Raw genomic sequence first — 22531 nt, forward strand, 5'->3', positions numbered from 1 at the left:
TAATCTCACAAAACAGATGTTTTTCATTTGTTATACGTCAGTAGGGCTTGATATGGCAACATTTTCAGGAGGGAATCTCAAGTATAGTCATCTTATGTGATTGTTCAAAATGTTCAAATTCCAGGATACCCAAATAGTTTTCTGAAGTTTTGATGATAACATTTTAGGAGGCCCCCCAAGAGTCATACATCATTTTGAACTCTGTATGTAGGTGTCTGATTGCTGCCTACTTTGAATGGCAGCAACAATATCCTCCATCCCCTTTACTCAGAAACACACGCATGCACAGCCAAATTCACTGCATCTCAATTTCACAAACACTTTGTATGGAGATGGGTCGAGTTTTGATGAATGTTACCATGACAACTACATAATTCATGAATTGTATTAGCGTTCCATTTGTCATCTGTGAATCATAATTCACCAGCGATGGGGGGCCAAAATAAGGCTCTCTCCGCTTTTATCTTCCATGTCACTCCAACTCCTCCTCTTCAATCCATCCCTCTTTATCTCGTCATCTCACCATGAAAGGGGGACGTGCCCTTTGTCTTGGATACATGCAACGTCATCTTGTCAAAGTGGATTCTCAATGCATAATGAACTTCATTTGAGAGAGAAATCTGCACATGGTTGTGTGCGTATGTGTGGATATGAAGATGTACACTGACGTATGTTGGACAAGGAAGATGGGGAGGAACATCACCCAAGGTGTAGCAAAATATTCTACTGTTAGATTTATATTTCATTTGTTTACTATACTGTACCAACTCGGCTTGCAGTCCCATTGTTAAGAAGAGCAGCATTATTCACATAACTGCCATTTCTGAAACGAGGGGACGATCTCGGTAATCACAGAGTACAAAATGTTTATTTCAAGTGCATTCAAAATACTGCGTCAGGCAATGTTCATCCACATGTGAATGGTTTCTTCAAATCCCTGTGTGTATGTGGATCCCATGCGTTTGGAGAAGGTGATATGTGGAAATAATCACGGTATCTGCAGATCATGCAAACAGTTGTTTGCACTCTCACTCTGTCGGTTTTTCATCATTAGGCTTAACTTCTGAAAAGGGAGAGACAGAAAAGCATATTTAACTCGACTGTTGGCCCGTCATTTGACTAAATCTAGTTACCGTCCCGCAAATCTCCCTCCCTTCTCCAACCCATGTCCTTCCATCTGCTTTTCGTCCAATCCACATCTCCCTCGTCCTCCTCCTCGCCTCTCGTTACCTTTCCCTCCCTCCTCTGTCAGGTTCTCCTGACTGGTGCTGGGTGTGTCCTTCCTGGGGGACGAGGCCAGCGGGCTGTTGTCTCCCTCCCAGATGACAGTGGAGCCGGTGTTGGTGGAGCGTAGGCGCAGGCGGGGCGGGGTCTTCTGGTCTCCGACGCTGAAGGACTGAGACGCTCCCCCCGCCCCCCTCCCCAGGCCCAGCCCCCACCCGTGGCGGGAGCCCAGTTTGCGGCGTCCCATGGATGAACGCACCCTGGTGCCGGTGTCACCTCCTCCTGCTTCCGCGTCAGACTCAGGTTGAGAGGGAACCCTCCGGAGGGGGGAGGGGGAGCCTGGTGCACTGCGGGGGTCTAGGGGGGGGGAGGAGAGGGGGAATGGCTTCCATATTTGGACAGATTCGATACAGATTTGATGCAAGACTGGAGTCTTCCTTCTCTACTTTCATTAGGCAAACTGGTGCTCTTTGTCATAGACAAAATGTAGTCAACAAATTCTGGAATCCATTAAAAATTCTTCCTTTAGGTAGCATATTTTCATCAAACATTTAAAACAAAAAAACTTTGGAATCAATTCCGTGCAGCCTTGGATTACTTCTGGTCTAGACCAGATATTTCGTTTTGGGATATATTTATATATAAATATATATATATTATATGTGTGTGTTGTGTGTATTTTAACAATATCAATACACGTATATATATACATACTGAGTGTGTACGTTTGTGGTGTTGTTTGCGTACTGTATGTGAGTCTGTATTTGCCTGAGACGAGAGACTAGGTGTGAGGGAGCTGGACAAACAGACGTCATGAGTCGTCTCACCAGGCTGAGCGGAGTGTGCGTCTTCCACACTGTCTGCCAGGTTCTCCACACTCCCAGCAGCGTAGTACAAAGCACGGCCCTCCCTCCCTGCTCCTCCACCTTTAGGCTTGATCAGCTTCTTCATCCTGTCTGCTATCCAGTTGGACTTCCTGCAGGCAGTGGAGGAGGTGTACCAGAGGGGTACAGGAGAAGAAGAAAAGGGATCATTAGAGGGGTGGAGATAAAAACAAATGGGGAGAGAGTGAGAGATGGGCAGGGAAGGTAGTAATACTCAAGCAGTAGGTCGATGTTTCTCTTCACTGGATGTTTTTGCGCTCAACCTAACTAGGTGTGTCTGTCTGTGTGTGTTTACTTGGCCTTGCTGAGCACAGGGACACCAGGCTCTAGAACTCTATACTGATCCATGATCTTCTCCACCAGCTTCTGCTTCTCTCTCCGCAGCTCGCTCAGCTTCTCCCTGGGGAGAGAGGGGAAGGAATAGAGAAAGGGAGAAAAATATGGGGGTGAGAAATGCAAGAAAAATGTGTTCAATTTTACATGGCTGTCCATAAATCCCTGCCTTATTAGAAGAAGGGGATGAGAAGATAAAAACAACCATTATGCATGTCTGTGCATGTGTGTGTGTGTGTGTGTGTGTGTGTACTGACTCGCATTCTCTCTGCTGAGAGTGGTGTTGGTCTCGGCGCTCTAGACTCTGTTCCAGCAGAGCTCGGTTGTCCTTGGACAGAACCTGGTTCTGCTCCACCAGGTGGCGGTTCTCCTCTTCCATGTTCCCCTTCAGTTGAGTCAGTAACTATGGAAACCCCAACACACAGGCACACACACAAAGCCTAAGGGTTTCAAATTCATCTCAAGTAACCACCGTCTGGGGAAATATCAAGTCAATCAGTTTGTGTTTGTGCAAACATTCAAGTGTGTGTAACGGTGTTTTCTAATTTGAAGCACTTGCTAGATAACTGTAGTGAGGGGAATTTTCAGAAAATTTTAGGAGGGGAATGTAATTTTGTAATCCTTAGAGGGTGGTCAGTCAGGGTCTGTGTAAAAACGACTTCTGAATCTCTTATTGTCAGCCTTTTAGTGCCTGTGTGTGTTTCTCCTGCTTGCATGTCTATTTCATCACCTGGGTATTTGTCAGTGTTTGCGTGTGTTGTGTGTCTGTGGGTGTGTTCTGACCTGGTACTGGCTGTTGAGGCGGACGTTAAACAGATCCAGACTCTGGTTGTTCTCCCTCAGGGTGCTGATCTCTCCCTCCAGACGGGTCCTCTCCAGCTGGGCAGCACTCAGCTCCCCTCGCAGGACACTGCCCTGGGCCAGCAGCTCTGTCTGGGCCTGGGCCCCCTCCCTCTGCTGGCCCCGCAGCCTGGAGCGCAGCGCAACCACAGGATGTGTCACAACACCAAACAACATCAAACCTACAGCCAGTCCCGTAGCCACTTCCAGCCACGAGTACATCCTCTGGGGGTCTTACAACACCACCCTAACGTAACATCGCCATGACGACATGTCACGGTGCGAAATGAATGCCAAACCTGCAGCCACAACACCTACAGCCTCTAGTGGCTGTAGCTTTGAATAACAATGGCGTGATGTGTCGCCAGCAGCCCCTTTCCTCGCCTCATTCATGTGTGTGGTAGCAGAAAACAATGCAAGCCTTTACTCACTTATCTACTTTTCCAGCAGCAGAGAAAATAAATCCATGGAACATATAAAGTTGTAAGCATTTGTTTATGAGATATCAAAAAATTGTTGATTTATGTATGTAAACATGCTGATATGTATAACTATTTTAAGGCAAATGTTCGTCTAAGAATTATGTTAGGCGGTAACCAACGTCTCTGTATTGAAACATTTTGTTCCATAGACATCCCTGTAAAGCCATCGGGAATTTAACCCAGAAGTCAGTTACCTCTCGTTCTCTTCTTTCAGTCTCCCTAGTTCTCTTTCTCTCTCTGCTTGCTTCTGGATCTCTCCATCCATCTTCTCTCTCTCCATCATCATCTCTTTTTCTTTCTCCTCCAGTTGGGCTTTTCCCTCAAGAAGCTCCTGATACCTGAAGATCACAAAAGTAGACACACAAACACACATATACACACACACACACACACACAGAGAAGTATATGTTATATCTGGTCCACCTAGCTAGAGTGTGCCGGTGCAATATCCAATCTCCACTAATCCTAGAGACTATTCTATGCTCATCGGAAGTGATTGGGAATGCGTCCCAATGTCCTGTGTGCATGTGGGTGTGCATGCTTGCAAACATTTAAGTTTGCAAGAGCGTACCGCGCTCTGGTGTCCCTCCATGTGCGTGGGATGAGTGAAAGGAGAGTTAAAAACGGGCCCATTCTCCTCACAGAGAAGGCTCATAAAACGATGCTGTCCACCCCCGGCCCAAGCTTCACTAGGACTCTCTCTCCCCCAGGCCCACTTCCTGTCCGTACCTCCCCTCCAGATCTCTGTGCTGTGTCTCCAGGTTACGGTTGCTGGTCTTCAGCAGCCGCTGTTTCTCCAGCAGCTCCTCTAGCTCCGCCTCCTGCCTCTGCTGCAGAGCTGTCATTCGCTCGTGGTCCCGCCTCGTACCCTCCATCCTGGCCAATGATTCCTCCCGCTCCCTGGACCACACCTTTGCCTCCGCCTCCAAGGTGGCACACCTGGCCTCGCTCTCGCTGCACCTCGCCAACAGCGCTGCATGCTGGGAGCTCAGAGACGCCTGCTCCACCTGTGTGAGTGAGTGAGTGAAATAAAGGCATTTCTCTTACAATAACGAATTAGCTCAGTCAGAAAAAACCTGAACATAGGCGAAACTAAGACTCACAGTTCTTCGTCTGCATTAAAAGTGGAGTGCGTGCTGTGGAGTGTACCTGAGTGTGTGGTGTGGTGTACCTGTACCTGAGTGTGTGGTGTGGTGTGTACCTGTAGCTGAGTGTTGACTGTCTGCAGCTGGGTGCAGGTGTCTTGCAGGCTCACTGAGTGTCTGTGCAGGCTGTCCACCTGCTCCCTCAGATGACTGGACGCTGACTGGGACTGGGACAGCTGGGAGAGCAGCACCATGCGCTCAGCACACACAGCTGCATTCTGAGACGCACCAAACACACACACACACGCATACAAAACACACGCACACGCATGCAAGAGAGGAGCAAGCAGGGTGGAGAGCGAGTGAGTCAGGCAACAGACTGCGAGGAAGGATGAAAGCAGTACATGAGTGCATCCCCAGATATAAAGGGATTATGAAAATCAAGTCAGGAGAGGCAGAGGGCTCACACCTCTAAAAGCCCTCCAGCAGTCGGAACGAAAGATCATGTCATCTGTTTACACCCACTAAACTAGGAAAAATAACTGGCATTACGGGAAACCGCACACTGCGTGTTGACAGTTTAAGAGTCAAATAAGTTGACCCCCCCTCCTCCTCCCACGCACACACCTCTCTTTCTAGGTCTATGAGTCGTCCGTTCACAGGCCAGTTCGCCTTCTCCGCTCCTGCATTCAAGTGGGCTGAAAGGTGGCAACCCTGGCTGGGTTCAGACTGGTCCTCCTCAGCCTGCTCACTGGAGACGGCTTGCAGTGAGTGAGGATGTGCGTGTGGTTCTGACGGTGTGTGTGTGAGAGAGAGGCCTTGAGAAGTCTGGCCCAGGGGGATAGCATCGACTTCTGAGCTTCCTTTTCTCTTTTCTGATCGGAGGAGAGCGTCAGTTGCTGTTATTAATTCTCCCTCCATTCTTCCCAGTTCCTGGTTCAGTCTTGCAACTTCATTGGACAATTCCTTCATGTGTGCCTTCTCATTGGCCTGTTCCTAGGAGACAAAAAGTTAGAGTTCATTATCATGTTGTTTGAATCACCGGACAGGAGAAGAGAAAGACACACACAAGCACACACCAACCTCAGTCAGAGTGTTCATCTTTGCTTGAGCCTCTGTGTTTTGCTCCTTAAGCTCCATGTTGTCCTTTTCCAGGCTATTCAGTCGAGAGCCAAGCTCCTTTTCCAGGTCTTGCAGCTGAGTACAGATCTCCTTAGACTGAGACAGCTCTTGACACACACGTCTACAGAGGCAGAGACATCAATCACACTCTTTACACATTTCAGTAGTGTCGCAATTAGACACAATATGTGTACATATTGGGGGGATCAGATGGCTGAGCGGTTAGGGAGTCAGACTATTTATCAGAAGGTTGTTGGTTCGATTCCCGGCCATGCAAAATGACGTTGTGTCCTTGGGAAAGGCACTTCACCCTACTTGCCTCGGGGGGGATGTCCCTGTACTTACTGTAAGTCGCTCTGGATAAGAGCGTCTGCTAAATGTAAAATGTAAATACAGTGTTTCCTCTGGGATTTTTTTGACCAGCGGGGGCAGGTCTGTCTAACCTGCGGTGTGAAGTGTGTGTCCGTGCTATTCTTCGACATTCACTCTAACAATCACTGCTGATAGACGGCCTAAAATGTTGTACAGGCCTATTTCTGATACCGTGGTGGCAGAAATGTAGCTGTGGCGGGCCGCCTTGACAAAATCAACATAGAGGAAACACTGACATTTTGATAATCTCTCAGCTGAAAGTGGTGCAAGCCTTGTGTGAGTGTGTGTGTGTGTGTGTTTGACCTGTGTTCAGTCTCCAGGCTGCAGGCTCTCTGGTTGCTATGCTCCAGGGCGGAGGCAGTGCTCTGTAGTTGTTGTCTCAGTCTGGCCGCCTCCCTCTCCCTCTGCCTCTGCTCTTTCCGTTGGCTGTCCAGATCGCTCTGACATGCCTCCTTCTCCTGCTCCAACCGTGAGGCCTCCAACAGCGCCTGGTCCCGCCCCCGGCCCAGCGATTCTGCTTCCAAGGCAGACTCTCGTAGCTCCGCCTCCAGCTGCTCCTCCCGGCGCCGTGAGGCTTCCAGGCTCCTCCCCTGGCGCTCCAGCTCCGTCCTCAGTGATTGGATAGTCAGCTCCAGTTGGTCGCCCTATCAAGTAGGTATGCATTCAGGAACACGCTATTCAGAAATGTTAAATATTTCCTGCACCACCAAAGGTTAATGGAGGTTTCGTGCATTGTGATGAATCTTATACAGTGCCTATAAATTAGAGTTGAGGGAGATGATGTAATTGCAGTATGTATTGTGTTTTAGTGCAGGGTGCAGTGTGTGTGCAGTCCTTGAATATTACAGTGTGTGTGTGTGTGTGTGTAGGTGTGTGTGTGTGTGTGTGTGTAGGTGCATGTGTGTGTGTAGGTGCATGTGTGTGTGTGTCACCTTGCGCTGGGCGCCGCGCAGCGTGTCCATGGAGCCGCGGAGCGTCTCCCTCTCTCTCTCCAGGGCGGCTCGCTCGCTCTCCAGCGTGGCAATGACGCTGGCCTGCATCCTCTGGAGCTCCGTCTGGCTGCGCAGACGACACAGCTCCTCCTCCATGTGCAGACCCTCCGACTGCAGCACCTGACTCACACACACACAACATGGACGGACAGGAGAATGGACTGATGGAAGGGTAGCTGGATGACAGAGAAGAATGATGGATGTGTAGGTGGAAGTACGATTTGGTGAGTGGATTGATAGATGGATTGATAGTGAGGTTGGTGGATGGATGGATGGATGGACAAAAAGGGACAGACTGATTGACCGGCACCTAGTGTTGACTTAATACTGACAGAGTAAAGCATGGTTTGACTTGTTAACCTGTTTGATGGATAAATTTACTAGTCCATTAGTGAGGGACCCAACATTAATTCACCCGTTGCTTCATACCTCTATTTGTCTCCTGGCCTCCCCCAGGTTCTCCGCGGCCTTCCTCAGCCTCTGCCCCTCGGCCTCCAGGAGCACCAGTCTCTGCTCGGCCTCCCAGGCTTTCCTGCTCTGCTCCCCCAGTTTGGTGCGCAGGTCCTGGGCTAATGTGGCCTGCCTCTCAGCCTCCTCCTGGGCGTCGTGGAGCTGGGAGGACAGGTGCTCCACGTCAGGACCAGGAAGGGAACATGTAGGCCTGTCAGGATGTTCCTCTATCTTCTCTTTCTTCTCTTCCTTCGTCTCCACCATTTTGGGGGTAGAGGAGGTAGAACTAGTGGGAGGTGTCTGATCTCTCATGGTGTCTCCTTTCCCAAGGTCTTCTTCAGTCCCGCTCGGAGCGTTCGTTGTCTCTTTTGACGCTCTCTCTTTTTCCTTCTGTCCCTCTGCTTCTCCTCGTGTTTGGGGCCTCACCGCCTCCTCCTCTTCCTCACCCTCTGTCTTTTTCACGTGGCCAATCTCCTCCCCGACGCCAGCTTCCCTCTGGGTCGTCATGACGTCTGCGCCTCTCTCGTCCTCCTCCACTCGTTGCCCCGTTCCCTCCCCCTCTCCCCTGGAAGACTCGGACCCGAGGACTCCTCTCTTCATCTTTCCCTCCCTCTCTTCCTTCTCCACCACGGCCACTTGCTCCACTTGCTCTTCCTTCTCTTCTTGGTGTTGCTGTTTTTTCGTCAAAAGGTCCAAACGTTGTTTCAAGGTTGCGTTCTCGTTTTTCACATTCTGAAACTAAGAGGAGAACAAGGAGAACAGACAGAGATATAATATAGTGTTATTGACATGCTGCTTTTGGGTACAACTCTGATGTGACTTCCATGAACCATATACTCTCACCTCCCTCAGTGTGTTCCTATGCTCTGCCTCCAAACTGGCCAGCTCTCCCTTCACGTCCAGTGAATCAGCCTCCTACAATGCATAACGGACGTTTCTTTCAATGTTTGGATTTTTCTTCCGCTTTGCTCACACTTTCAGTGTTACAGTGAGGAACACAAATTTAACCCCAGTGTTTGTCATCCCGAAATTCCAACGGCATGTATTCACTTGTAATTGAGTGGCGATCCAACCACGTGTCTTAACCTTTAACCTTACAGACTGTTAACCAAGCAGATCAGTTTGACAGACTTTGACTGACACCCGCGTCCCCTGACCTCCTGCTCAGCCTGTAGGTTCTCCAGACGCCTCCTCAGCTCTGCGTTCTCCTTCTCGGCTCCCAGCAGCCTCAGCGAAGAGGCCTCCCCCACTTCCACACTCAGCGGCTTCAAGTCTGAAAGACAGAGGGGGGAAAAGGGGGGGGATGAAGATGGAGGAAGAGAAATGTGTTTGTCATTCAAATTCAGATAACTCAATTAAATGTACTCTTAATTGAATATAAACAAACCGGCTGACAGACCGATCATTTCATCTGATTGACTCATTTGGCTTGGCTCCTCGTCAGATTCCACATCCTCTGATTGGTGGAAATGTCGAGCGAGCCTCATTGGTCCTTGGCTGCAGATGTTGTTGTGATTGTGGCGAAGCTCAGCCTCCAGTCCCATGTTCATCTCCAACAGTTCATCGACTCTCTGCCTCTCTGTATCCCGCTCCTACACACACACAATATGGTTTGCTCCTCAGCCTGTGCTACTGCCATCACACACACACAAACACAAACCATAATGTATGAAACACACCCAAGCAAACACTTTCAAATCCCTACCCCTTCCATGTCCATGAGTCTCTGGCGCAGCAGTAGATTGTCCCTCTCCAGCTCCCGTAGGCAGGAGCAGCGAGCGCGGGCGTCCGATAGCTGCTCCTCCAGCAGGGCCCGAGTCTCCTGCAGCGCCACACACAGCTGCTGTTGCTCCTGCAGGGGGCAACACACAAACACACACTCTCACACACACACCCCAAATACTAACCAGGGAAAACAGGCTCTCGAAAACTCCGTCAAGTGAATTTCTTGTTTCTTTCATTTATGAATATTTTTTTTTTTTCATCCCAGACAAGCCAGCTCCACACGTACGCTAGCTACACCTGAGACACCCAACAGAATCATTACGACAGTGAGAGACGAGGCGTAATTGACTATGGATTTTCCTCTGCACATACCATCAGGGGAGACGAGAAGGCTTTGCTTTATCTGTGGACTACAGAACCATGATGAGGAGCTTTTCTCATTGTTGTCCTTCAATTAGGGTTCTAACCTCGTATACAGAGCAAATCTGCTCCAATGTGCCGTTTGTTGACATGAGGGGTTTTCAAATCACACATTGATGTGAATTGACATTGACCTTTTACTTGAAAATGTACATGACCCCTGAAGAGTGGAAACTTTAGAAACCATAAGTAGTAAACTGACTGAGGTGTCATTCAAGGTACGTACGTTTATATTTATACTGTATGACAGTTAGTGGTCGTATGCTTTTGCTGTCATTACTTTTCTAGTGAGTGTGTGGATTTGGCTGTCTTTATTCGTGTAGAAGTGGGTCACAGTCTCTGGTGTGGTTGTTGTGTTGTAGACGGCACACAGGGTTGTATGCTGGTGGTGCGCTGCGGTACCTTGAGCTGCGTGCGGGTGAGGTCCAGGCTCCGGAGCCTGTGTTTGCTGCTCTGAAGCTCCGTCTGAAGCTGTTCGGCTCGGCCCGCTCGCTCACGGAGGCAGTCCAGCTCGTCACGCAGCGCTCGCATGCCACGAACCTCGCTGTTCAGGGAGCGGTTCTGTTGGGGCGAAGCACGCACGCACACACACACACACACAATCATCAATAAACAGAGAGTGAGGTAACACGTGGATCAGAACAGTCTGATTGATTTTATGAGTGAAATTGTTTCTATATTTGAAGTTCAGGAAATTGAATGGAACGCGTGTTAAATGTCTCACTAAGAATTACCTCCTTCTGCAGTTTCTTAAGCTGGTCCTCCGTAGCGTGGACCTCCTGTTGGTAATCCATTAGTTGGTCACCTTTGTCTTCCCTAGAAACATTACTCATGTTGTTATTGCTGTAAAAATCTCCACACACTGTACACACTGTACACACTGTACACACTTACACACTGTACACACTGTACACACTGTACACACTGTACACACTTACACACTTACACACTGTACACACTTACACACTTACACACTGTACACACTGTACACACTTACACACTGTACACACTGTACACACTGTACACACTTACACACTGTACACACTGTACACACTGTACACACTGTACACACTTACACACTGTACACACTTACACACTTACACACTGTACACACTTACACACTTACACACTGTACACACTGTACACACTTACACACTGTACACACTGTACACACTGTACACACTTACACACTGTACACACTTACACACTTACACACTGTACACACTTACACACTTACACACTGTACACACTGTACACACTTACACACTGTACACACTTACACACTTACACACTGTACATACTGTACACACTTACACACTGTACACACTTACACACTTACACACTGTACATACTGTACACACTTACACACTGTACACACTGTACACACTGTACACACTTACACACTTACACACTGTACATACTGTACATACTGTACACACTTACACACTGTACACACTGTACACACTGTACACACTTACACACTTACACACTGTACATACTGTACACACTTACACACTGTACACACTGTACACACTGTACACACTTACACACTTACACACTGTACACACTGTACACACTTACACACTGTACACACTTATACACACTTACAGCTCTTGTTTGAGTCGGCGTAGCTTAGCCCTGCTGTCTGCCAGCTGGACTGCCAGGCCCTGGGGTACTTCCTCTATGTGACCACCTGGAGCCGCCGTGTCAGTCCCCGCCGGCGTTTCCCGCTCCCTACACAGCACTGCTATCCTCTGAGAAGGGCGTGGAAGGCAACAAGAGTAAAAGACAGATGGAGGGCTAATGTTACAGATGTTATGTTTCTAAATCACGTTTGTGTGTGGGTCTGTGTGTGTGTGTATTGCGTGTGTATTGTGTGCGTGTGTATTGTGTGTGTACCTCCAGGTGAGTGTCTCTCTGCGTCAGCAACTCTTGTATCTGTCTGGCCATGGAGACAAACAGCACCTGTAGCTCCGCCCCATCCAGCCCTCCTAGCTCCTCCCACTGCAGGGGCAGCACCATCCGGGGGTCCTGGGTGACCTGATGGAAGAACACATTCAATGTTTGGTGAAATCATTGTGTGTAAAATGAACCTGGCACAAAATGGCAGATAGAGAACGAAGGAAGAAAGATATATGTACAGCGTTGATAGAGTTGAGATGTCTGAGGTATTCCCTTGGTCCTTACAGACAGGCCAAGGGAATGACTGACCTCTTGAATACAGGTGGCGATGGCTGTTTGAGTCTCAATATCCAGGGACTGGATCTGTTGTATGAATGTTTCTTTGTTCTCACACTGTGTGGAAAATACAAAGTATTCTGTGAGTCATATCAATGATTGGATATGTACGTGTGCGCATACTCTCTTGTGTGTGTGTGTGTGTGTGTGTGTGTGTGTGTGTGTGTGTGTGTGTGTGTGACGTCACCTGCACAGCACAGCCAAGTAGCAGCAGCAGCAGTCTCCTCAACTCCTCTACTGCTGCCTCTGTCCTCACACACACACACACACACACACACACACACACACACACACACACACACACACACACACACACACACACAGAGGAGAACTCAAGCTGAGTATACTGAGGTTTTTTGACAAGACATTTGAAGATGTTAAGAAGAATCAGAATCTGAAAGGGTTTTGATTGCCATGAAAGTTTGCACAGACAAGGAATTTATTTTGGCAGGAAGGTGCATATATTAAACATATAGGAATCTTAAAACTTTAATACGTGGTCAAACTATACTAAAGGTATATGTTTGAAGGTATTTAAGATTAATTTCAGAGGAACTCCATTGACAGTATAATGGTGCTTCTTACCAGTTAGGGGGTCCTGCCCCAAAATAGCGATATTTGGCAGAGGCATTAAAATCAACTGCTGTAAGTCTTCCTGATGGAAATAAAGAGAGGGGTAGAGAGACAGAGAGAAAATGAAACAAACTTGTTTTCTCTTTGTTCATCGCTGGCCTAAGGGATTAATGTGATTCCAGCATACAATGGCTGGCCTTTGTGATATTACAAAACTTTCCACAATCTCTCCCACCGGACAGCACAATTAAGGGTATAAACATGACCTGTCAGTCTTCAGGTCAAGTATGGTCTGCAGGTTAGACTCTCAGAAAGAAAGGTGATTAATTTGTCCCTAAAAGAAGAAACCAGTTTTCAAATTGCACCCAGTAGGGTTTTATATGACCTGAAAATGGTTCACTGGGACATCGGGTTGCAAGTGTTCTTTCTTCTAAAATGAAGAAAGGAAATCAATACAGTGTGTTACAAGAGCAGTGACTAGATGTGTGATTGATTGGACGGATATGAACCGGAAATACGTGCATCTTAAACACAACCAAAATCAATCCCATCTACTGTATCTTCTAGCTGGGCATGAGGGCATTCATCAGTTCAAATTACGTATCTGACAGAACGTGTGCGTGTGTGCCCCCGCCTGCATCTACTGTTAGTAGTGCTGCCTCCATGTTTGGTAGAGGTTGTCAGGCCACAGACTTTAGAAGCGCGGCTGTTGTGATCATACTGCTCTGTCAGAGGCTGAAGGTTTTTGCTGGGTGGTCTGTGTGACCAGGAAATGCAGAGGGGGAAGTGGAACCACAGGGAAAAAAAACGTGAGAAAGAAAATCACCCTCTCAGCAATGGCAGTTGAACCCGCTTCTTTGCACAAACAGTAAATATATATTCAGCTGCTCAGCATGAGTGAATTCACACAAATTATTAGTTGCTTAAGTTCCTTATTATAATATTTCTGAAGAAAGAGTTGGCTGAATGAGTCACGTCAAAGACTTAACTGACAAAATGATTACGATTTTTCCTTGTTTTCTCTGTAATAACCTTTTTATCTTTATACCACAATTTGTTATTTGTTTTGCACCCAATTTTTTATCATTATAATGGATGTTTTCTTTCCTTCACTTCCCTGATTCAAGTGGTTGTTTGTGTGTGTTTTTGTATCCTTTTATCTGGTAATTTGTCTCGCCACTGAAATGAACAAATACATCTAAAGTCTGACGAAAGATGCTGTGTCATGTCAACCCTTCAACACTTCTAGAATGAGGTGGGTCAATCAACCCTGTTTACAGAACAAAGAATCAATGGAGTCCCCTAGAGGTTTGTTCAGAGAAAGATAAAGAACAAGATTACCTGGTAGTAAGCTCTAAGATGTCTGTTGAGGATGGAGAAGTTCTGGACGCAGAGCATCTGGTCGTGGTTCTGGCTGTGGTACAGGTGTTCCATCTTGGGGTTAGGGTCACTAGAACAGACACATCATAATGAATCTATTTTTAGACCTCATATAGAAGAAAAAAACATTTTCACAAATCAACCATGTGCATAAACACAATTTTATTAATAGTGGGATCGGGATTATCCATGGTGTGTGAACTCACATGACCCTCATGACCTCATTCAGAAAGATCCCATTGGTCAGTCTCAGGTAGTGGTCCTGGGAATTCTGGGAGTTGGAGTTGACCTCCATGTACTGACTATAAAGACGAATGCCATCGGCTTCCTTTGGGACAACACTTTCAAAGAGCTGAACCTGGGAGGGGAGGGGGGAAATGGCTTCAAAGACAGACACTTTAGTTGAAGTATACCAGAGAGAATGGGAGTGTGAAACTAATCTGAAGTGGTGCTCTGAGACAAGATCCTTGAAGAAAAAACTATATTCCCTTGAAACTACACCAGGATCTATAAGCTTAAACAATGAGGGTCAATCATAGTATCAGAGTCCTTGGAGAGATCCAATTTCAGGCAACATAGAGAACTGTTGTTGTTTATTTGTTTAGAGCAGTGAAACCAGAGATGGTGTTAACTTGAGTAGGAAGTGACAGCCATACTGGGTGGGGGCATGCACGTCACTGATGGAACACAGAGGAAGCCATTGCATCAAAAGAAGAAGTTTGATGTTTTCTAATGTTGCACTCCTCATAACTTACAAAATAATACATTATTGTCATGACCATCCGATTCTTGATGGAATCAGGACAACTACATATAGGCTGCTGTTCTCAGGATAGGTGAAATCTACACAATAAGCAAGAGAATGATACAAGTTGTTTGTGTTTGTTTGTGTTTAAACAATTAACACTTCTTAAGGCAATGTGTCCCTTAAAGGAAAAGCAACAGTATAACATTTTTTTTATCTTGGTTTACGTCTAAGTGGAAGTAATTTGACTGAAATCCACCTACCCAACGCACCAACGCACTCTCCATAAATTCGTCTATTAAGTCCATTACTTTAGAGTCCATCGTTGCCGTATAGAAATACAAAAACGAATATCAACGTATACATTAAGAGTAAATAAATTACAGCTAACATCAAAGTTGTATGGCCATTGACATACTTAATAGAGAGCCCATCTTGTGTCAAGCCAGTAGTGGTTTGACATTTTATGTTCCACTCCCTTCCTCTATTTCACTTGAGCTTGTTACTGTTGGTGAGCTCATTGCAAAACCACACCGGAATGAGAAGAAGAGCACGTTGCAGTGTGTGGGTTTTCTTCCTGATACAGTTACTGACTGACATCTTTACCAGTTCATTTGTTTCCACAAAACCACCCAGCTTTCTATCTAGACGGTGACAACAAAACGGAAACTAGGTGATGCACATTTGGACTTTTAAGTTTTCTCACTAGTGATCTTGTGAGTTGTGAGTCAAGTCCTCCAGAATGAGGGGTTGGGAAATGTGGTACCCAAATACCAGTCCTACTGTGGTCTGTACAGCAGGTCTGATAAGTTGCGTCTCGGTGACATCTGGTGGATTCTCAGTGTGCTTTTTTTTTCTTCTTAAAATAAATAAATATTTTGTTAAAAAATAAAAATACATTGATTAACATATTTATAGAACACACTCTGCATACTACTTGTTCCACTAATCTAGGAAATACCACACAAAATCTTTGGTTAGCTGAGTGATCACTTAGGCCTGCTATGTTTATAATTTTGTAAAACTGTAAAATGTGGGGATGATGGTGGATGCTGTCATGCTTTTTGTTCTGGTTTCTTTCTCCGTCCCTTAATAGTCAGTTGTTGTGTTGCTTTGTATCTGCCCAGTGTTTCTACCCACACCACTGGGTGTAGACATGCTGGTGCAGCAGTTATAGGATTAGTTATGTTAGGATTATGAGATTGTACCAGATGACATTGTACTGCCACACGGCTTCATGTTGTCATATTGAATTACATAGTTCACACACAATCACACACACACACACATGCACACCCAATCCTATTCCTCTGGTTGAACTGAAATGACCCAAATCATTCAATACAAAAGGAGACAACACCACAAAGCAGTTAAAAACGTCTAACTTTAATACCTTTTATGCATTTTGCGAACTTTATATGTTAGAAAGCATTGCAATCACAAATGCTATGCCTAGTAGTGAATAGGAATGAATGAACATTTTCCAAACATGAAGGGTGAGAGTTACATTGCCAGTGTGAATTTAATTTTTAATTGGTCCCATTTCAGATCAGTTGAATCAAAATGCATGCTCCAAAGAGCATGTACGCATGCATGCATGTTTGTGTGCATGCATGTCTTCTATGTGTGAGTGCTTGCATAACATGGTTGTTTGGTAAATGTTTGTTTGTGTGGACAGTACATTGTCTATGGGGATCAGCGTGTGTATATCTTTATTGGTGCATCTTGGTAACGTGTCACATCTGTGTCTCGACCTTGTTTATTCTTGATCTCATGTGAGTTTATCAACCGCTTTACACAGTATTCACACTCCGCCCGTTGGACAGACCACCACATAGCCCGAAGAGTTCTACAACGTTCTTGGGTTCTAGAACACTTGCACAGAGGGTGCTTGAGTGTCATTGGAACAGAGCCTGTTTGCATTGACCATGTGTCAGAGCGGCTGTCTCATCAGTGGAGTATGAATAGCAGGTGCTTCCATGTGTCCAACACACCATGAGGTCAGAGAACAAAGAGGCCTCAGACACACATCACCCCCACCCCCTACCTCCTACCCCACCATCCCCCCCCCCCCACCCCCCCATCCACCCCCGCCCCAACCGCACCTTCCCACCCATACCAGCTTTCTCTGCCCCTTTTTTGTAATTGGTCTTTGGTTTAGCTGGATGCGGACGTTGCCTTATCAACATTTTCCACCTCTGCAGCCTCAGGGGCCACCTCCACCTGAAAGAAAGAAAGAAAGAAAGAAAGAAAGAAAGAAAGAAAGAAAGAAAGAAAGAAAGAAAGAAAGAAAGAAAGAAAGAAAAAAAAGAAAGAAAGAAAGAAAGAAAGAAAGAAAGAAAAAGGGAATATATGGATGACTTCATGGGGCCTAAAATGGGATGTGACGTGCATTAGCTTTGCTAATACTCCCCTATAATACTAAACTGAAAGGGATTCGAGTCTGAGTACTAAATGATTGAAAGTGAACCCAGGCATTCGTCTAACTCACCTGGCCAGGATGCAGCAGATTGAGGAAAGCGCCCTTGAACTCAGACACGGTTTCCTTGACTCCCTTCTCAAGGATGTAGCCCACACTCTCGTCCTCTGGGTTGTCCAGTTCGGCCGCGCCCTCCATTGCTGTCTGCAGGTAGCGCAGGCTCACCATCACCGTGATCTGCGCTCACCATGACATCAGAGAGTCAGTGGTCAAGAGTTCATAACACGGAGTAAAACGAGCCAAACAATGTACTTCTAGCTATGGCCCGTCTAAAATATATATGGCTTTCCTCAAATATTTGTCTTCTGGGCGCATTCTATTCCACTGACATTTACGAGGGAGCCTAAATGAAGGGCAGTTTCAGAGCAAGGCCAGGAGAATTGAACTGCAGCCTCATTAGGGGGTATTGATCCAACCTCATACGTTATGTGTTGAGTTGTTGATGAAATGACACACTGAATGATGTACTGGGTCACTGGCTCATAACCTCTGTTTGGAACATATTCTATGTGCCCCTAGGGTTGGTAATTGGTATAAATTAAAAACAGTAATCAATTGAATCGATCTCAGATCAATTTTAATGAAGATTGTGTACTACTGCCAGCTTTTCTATGTGTGTGTGTGTGTGGATGTGTGTGTGTGTACTTGTTACTGTGCCTGTGTGAGTTCGACCCTGTGTGTCTTTGAATGTGCTGGTATATAATGTATGTGTTTACCTGCACGGAGATAACAGACAGGATGCCAGGACCGATGGTGTTCATTAGGCCCATGTAGTAATCCACCAGAGCCTGTCTGCAGCCTCGGTTGTATAGGTTCAGTTCCTCTGATTGGTGCTCATAGTTGAAGTGGGCGGAGTTATCGGTTAGGTGTTCCTGCAGGCATGGACGTGGCGAAGAAGGGTTACAGCAGCTAAATGGGACCCCGTCCATAAGGTAACGACCGTCCACATTACTCCGCACGCGACTAGAGATGAGAAAGGAGGGAGAGGAAATAAAGAAAGAGAGTGTAACTGTGTTGAAAGTCAGCTACGACCGTTAACCACATAGCTCATCAACTCCTCGTCTCCTTTTTCATCCCTCCTTCTTGTCTCTTTTTGTTCTCTTCTTCCCCAAACTCTCACTTGCAGTCTTGCATCTTTCTTCACTTAACTATACCCTCACTTCATCCCCTCTCTAATCCTCCCTTCCCCTCTCACTCACTCCTTTACTTCCTTGGAGGTAAAGTCCAGGTAGCGGCTGCTGATCCACTGGACCTCAAACCAGTCTCTGTAGTTGGTGTTGCCACAGCACCTAAGGTCCATCTGTAGGCGATCAATGGTCTCCTTCTGAAAGCAACGGCCCGGTACATCCGTGTCCCGGTAGAACCGGATACCATTCCTCAGACCGACCTGCAGAGAGAGAGAGAGGGGGGTGGGGGGGAGAGGGTGGGGAGAGAGAGAGAGAGAGAGAGAGAGAGAGAGAGAGAGAGAGAGAGGAGAGAGAGAGAGAGAGAGAGAGAGAGAGAGAGAGAGAGAGAGAGTTGTATTGAACAGTATTGAAGTTCAGTAAAGTTGATCATTTTTGTCATCTTAATACTTTTTATTTTGGAACAGACAATCCCAGCCAAAGCCTATTTTCATGATCATTATCAAATGAGCATTAATTTAAGGCACACTTTGTATTTGGTCACTAAATCATCACCTTCATTGATCTAGCCCCATACAAAACCCCACCTTGAGTGACTCCTCCAGGCTACCCTGCAGGGCGTAGCTGAGCACCACAGCAGACAGTAGGTGGACACACAGCAGCATGGACAAGCCAAACCAGGGCAGCAGGAAGGGCTTCCAGCGAGGGAAGCGGGAAGGATCCAGAGAGTCCTGGCAGATGCGCCCGGCAAACATATAGTTTCCGATAGATGCCAGACCCACCAGCATCAGGATGTTGGGGACCACATGGATCTCTGCGTTGTCCATCACCTTAAAAGACAGAGGGCAACAATGTGCTTATGTGATCACATACAGTAGCTTCCTGCTCTGGTCTAGGTTATTGAGTTATAATGTACAGTAACTTACGTTGCAGTAACATACATGATGTAAAGAAATAGTCATGTTACAATGTATCTTGGTGTGCATTGTTGTATTGTATTATAATGTATTGCATTGAATCAGAGCAAATTGTATTGAATGACTTTATAATGGATTGTACTCTCTTGTGCTGTATAGTTTGTGGCGCAACATGTAGCCTGAAAAAATAGAGTAAATGTTAGCGCAAGTGGTTTCAATTTCTTTTGTGCTCACTTTAGCCTTTTACCATAGAAATCCAAACGAAATATTATTGGTAGCCTTATTAATATAATAACTTGATTATTATGATATGTGGCTTAGACATAGACACAGAATACACAATGACATAGACACAGAATAAAGGTCCTCCCTGAAGAGAAAGGCTCTAAAGGAGATCCAGATTGTATTTAATGTTGTTTTAGTTCATCAGACACCAATTATTTCTAATTTCAACCTGGGATTGATTCAATTTCAGCCCCTACAACCGTGTCAGGACTTGTCAGAATCCAGCCTCCATATTGGAAATCATTCACACCCAGTGAGAAGCTATTTTCATTATGGGATTTCCTGTAGCTCCATGGAAACCATTGATCTTCCCCAAGAGGCTCTTATTGAAGCTATCAGTAATCAATTCTTCATTGAATTTCTAAGGAGGTTATGACATTAATCTATCATTTTCAAAGCATGACTTTCCCTGGGGATCGCAAGCAACTAAGAGAACACAAACAAGCCCATGTATGCACATTTACTGTCAGAGCCACTCTCTGGCATTGACCCAACACACACAGGTGGAAAAGACAGCTGTGTCTATGTGTGTGTGCATGTGTGTGTGTGCGTGTGTGTGTGTGCGTGTGTGCGTGTGTGTGTGTGTGTGTGAGTGTGAGTGTGAGTGTGCAAGACAAAGTGTGATCACTTGAGTGTACGAGTACATACATGGATTTGCAAGTATTTGTCTGTGTATTGAGTTTTTATGGATCCTGTTTTTTTCCTTATATTGTGCTTGTCGCAGCGTTTGAAATATGTACCTTATAATATGTTCAATATCCCCCCCATGGATGAGTAAGCACTTTCCTCTATAAGTGTGTTGTAGGGTTACACTTCTCTTTGTATGTCTATGTGCTGTGTGTGTAGCCTAGCGTGTATGTGTTTAGATCCTGCCCCCATGCCCCCTCATACCTCAGCCCTGCGGAGAAGTTCAGTCTTTAGGTAGACGCCCAGGCTGAAGGTAAAGGCCCCAGCCAGGACAGTCACCCAGGTAATCAGCCACAGACCCTGGGCCAGACGCACGCGCCGGTGCAGGGGAAACTGCACTTTTAACAGGACCATGGCTCTCTCTCAACACCACGGCCAGCAGAGCCTGCTCACGGTAGAGGACGAGAGGCAAGGGGTGAAGAAGACAAGAGGGAAAAGGGCTAGGTAGTGGGGATGGAAGGGGTGGAAGGGTGGATGAGAGGGGACGAAGATCGTCGAGGAGGAGAGAGGATGGAGACCGGGGGTTTCTGAGGTGAACTGTGATTCTTCACGGTGTCTTGTAGCTTTGTGTCGGAGTTTAGGTCACAGGTGTGATGCGCTGTGGTGTGATGCGCTGTTGGTTATTATGGGGTTGAGCTCCTCTAAGTTGTTCCTGGAGGATGAGATAAGAAGTAAGATCCTTTGAAGGGCAGGATAGGGTTTAGACGATAATCCAAAAAACACTTTCAAGTGAATTGAAGAAATTCACAAAAACTTTTTGATAATCCAATCAAAATGTAGAGACAAAAAATAATAATATCAGAGGAAAATAATCGAATTAATGAACAACATAAAAACTTTACATTATCCGCTTCCTCCGCTGGATGAATCGCAATCTTCAAGCCCTTCAGAGATGTCGGGCCACAACTGCCTACCCTCAAAGTTCACTTGACCTCCGGCGACGACCCCACTGTGTGTGTAAGGAAATAAGGAACTCCTCTGATCTGGGTGTGTGTCGGTGCACCCCTAAACTGCTGCACCCATGGTTGGAGGACACACAGACTGGCCAATGTCGATGGTTTGGCCAGGTAATCCCCCCCCCCCCATACCAGATCCCTTGGATCCTATTAGGCCTGATGCGCCAATGGGAAAGCAGGCCAGTGTCTGATCAGCAAACCTGTGCAGCAGAGGGCCTTCATGGCAGAGCAGACAGGAAGGGGGAGGGGGGAGGGGGGAGGGGGGAGGGGGGAGGGGGGAGGGGGGAGGGGGGAGGGGGGAGGGGGGAGGGGGGAGGGGGGAGGGGGGGACTGTTATGACTGATATGAGTCTGCAGGACAGGCAGGGAGAAGACTGGGGGTGGGGTGATGGTGGGCAGTTTGGTTGGGGGGGAAAGGGGGTAGAGAAAAAGGCAATTTACGATGGTTGTTGGGATTTATGAAGGCACTGGGCTTGTAGGGGGAGATGGGGGGTTGAGAGATAAAGGGTAGAGGAGGAAGGCGATAGAGGGATTTATGACTGTTATGAGGCTTTATGAAGGCCATGAAGGGTGCTAGGGAAGTGAAGACAAAGACGAGGAGGGGGGAGGATTCTACAGGAGACGTGTGTAGAAGGATGTAGCAGAGGAGGAGGGGGAGAAACAAATAGCGGGGGAGAGGGTGAGGTGTGGGATGAAGAAGGTCTTTTGGGACTCTGACAATGTCTGTTCAATCCTTTATTGGGTCCTTTATAGATCTACTACATGAACAGTGTTTGGGGGTACTGTTGTTGCTGTTATACAGATGCACCTACAAAGTGTGTGGATTGGCATCATTTACCAATATCACCGCACATACAACTCATACAAAGTGTTTCATTCCAAAATGCTATTTCCACATTATAAAAAATGACTTGCCTAAACTAAAAAAGAATAGCAGTCAGAATTTTGGGGGGGAAGGAATCGGTATTGCTTTTTATGTGCTACAATAGATCAACAGCCAAGGTAATAACATTCTCCCTGAAGATGAAACAGTATTTATCATGAAAACATTTAGGAATGCATTTTAGTAGAGAGAAAATAATCTAATTGAATAAGAAGTTGTTTTGGACTAAAACACTTCATTTGGAGTAGTTGCTGGATGGATGGTGTTGAGCTATATAAACATTTACACACGTACAAGCAACCACATTATTCTTTCCCATTTGTGTATAAATGTTGC

General features: G+C 46.4%; 2 protein-coding genes across 5 annotated transcripts; both read right to left on the reverse strand.

The window, feature by feature from the left end:
* ccdc88b (coiled-coil domain containing 88B) lies at nucleotides 1-15384 on the reverse strand. Of its 4 annotated transcripts, none has more exons than XM_047020515.1 (29): nucleotides 15284-15359; nucleotides 15129-15175; nucleotides 14327-14478; nucleotides 14082-14190; nucleotides 12753-12822; nucleotides 12355-12413; nucleotides 12141-12224; nucleotides 11829-11969; nucleotides 11538-11683; nucleotides 10664-10745; nucleotides 10332-10490; nucleotides 9490-9636; nucleotides 9172-9376; nucleotides 8942-9057; nucleotides 8628-8699; nucleotides 7764-8522; nucleotides 7275-7454; nucleotides 6646-6986; nucleotides 5932-6091; nucleotides 5476-5844; nucleotides 4965-5126; nucleotides 4493-4770; nucleotides 3958-4101; nucleotides 3225-3411; nucleotides 2699-2844; nucleotides 2404-2508; nucleotides 2052-2200; nucleotides 1231-1581; nucleotides 1-1063 (listed from the first exon to the last, which is right to left on the reverse strand). In XM_047020515.1, exons 1-29 carry the CDS (start codon nucleotides 15297-15299, stop codon nucleotides 1029-1031), a joined length of 4971 nt encoding a protein of 1656 aa, XP_046876471.1. In that variant the 5' UTR covers nucleotides 15300-15359; the 3' UTR covers nucleotides 1-1028. The 4 variants fall into 4 exon arrangements, with proteins under 4 accessions (XP_046876471.1, XP_046876487.1, XP_046876495.1 ...); XM_047020531.1 differs by having other exon boundaries at nucleotides 9184-9376; nucleotides 15284-15357; XM_047020539.1 differs by having other exon boundaries at nucleotides 9184-9376; nucleotides 15129-15384.
* Nucleotides 15385-16969: 1585 nt separating this feature from the next.
* On the reverse strand, nucleotides 16970-21237 carry rom1b (retinal outer segment membrane protein 1b). The gene is made up of 7 exons (XM_047021816.1): nucleotides 21200-21237; nucleotides 20562-21009; nucleotides 19056-19298; nucleotides 18544-18731; nucleotides 18061-18307; nucleotides 17357-17521; nucleotides 16970-17088 (listed from the first exon to the last, which is right to left on the reverse strand). Exons 2-7 carry the CDS (start codon nucleotides 20709-20711, stop codon nucleotides 17023-17025), a joined length of 1059 nt encoding a protein of 352 aa, XP_046877772.1. The 5' UTR covers nucleotides 20712-21009; nucleotides 21200-21237; the 3' UTR covers nucleotides 16970-17022.
* Between the last annotated feature and the right edge of the window lie 1294 nt (nucleotides 21238-22531).

This window comes from Hypomesus transpacificus, chromosome 1, assembly GCF_021917145.1.
Source record: "Hypomesus transpacificus isolate Combined female chromosome 1, fHypTra1, whole genome shotgun sequence".
NCBI classification, from domain to species: domain Eukaryota; kingdom Metazoa; phylum Chordata; class Actinopteri; order Osmeriformes; family Osmeridae; genus Hypomesus; species Hypomesus transpacificus.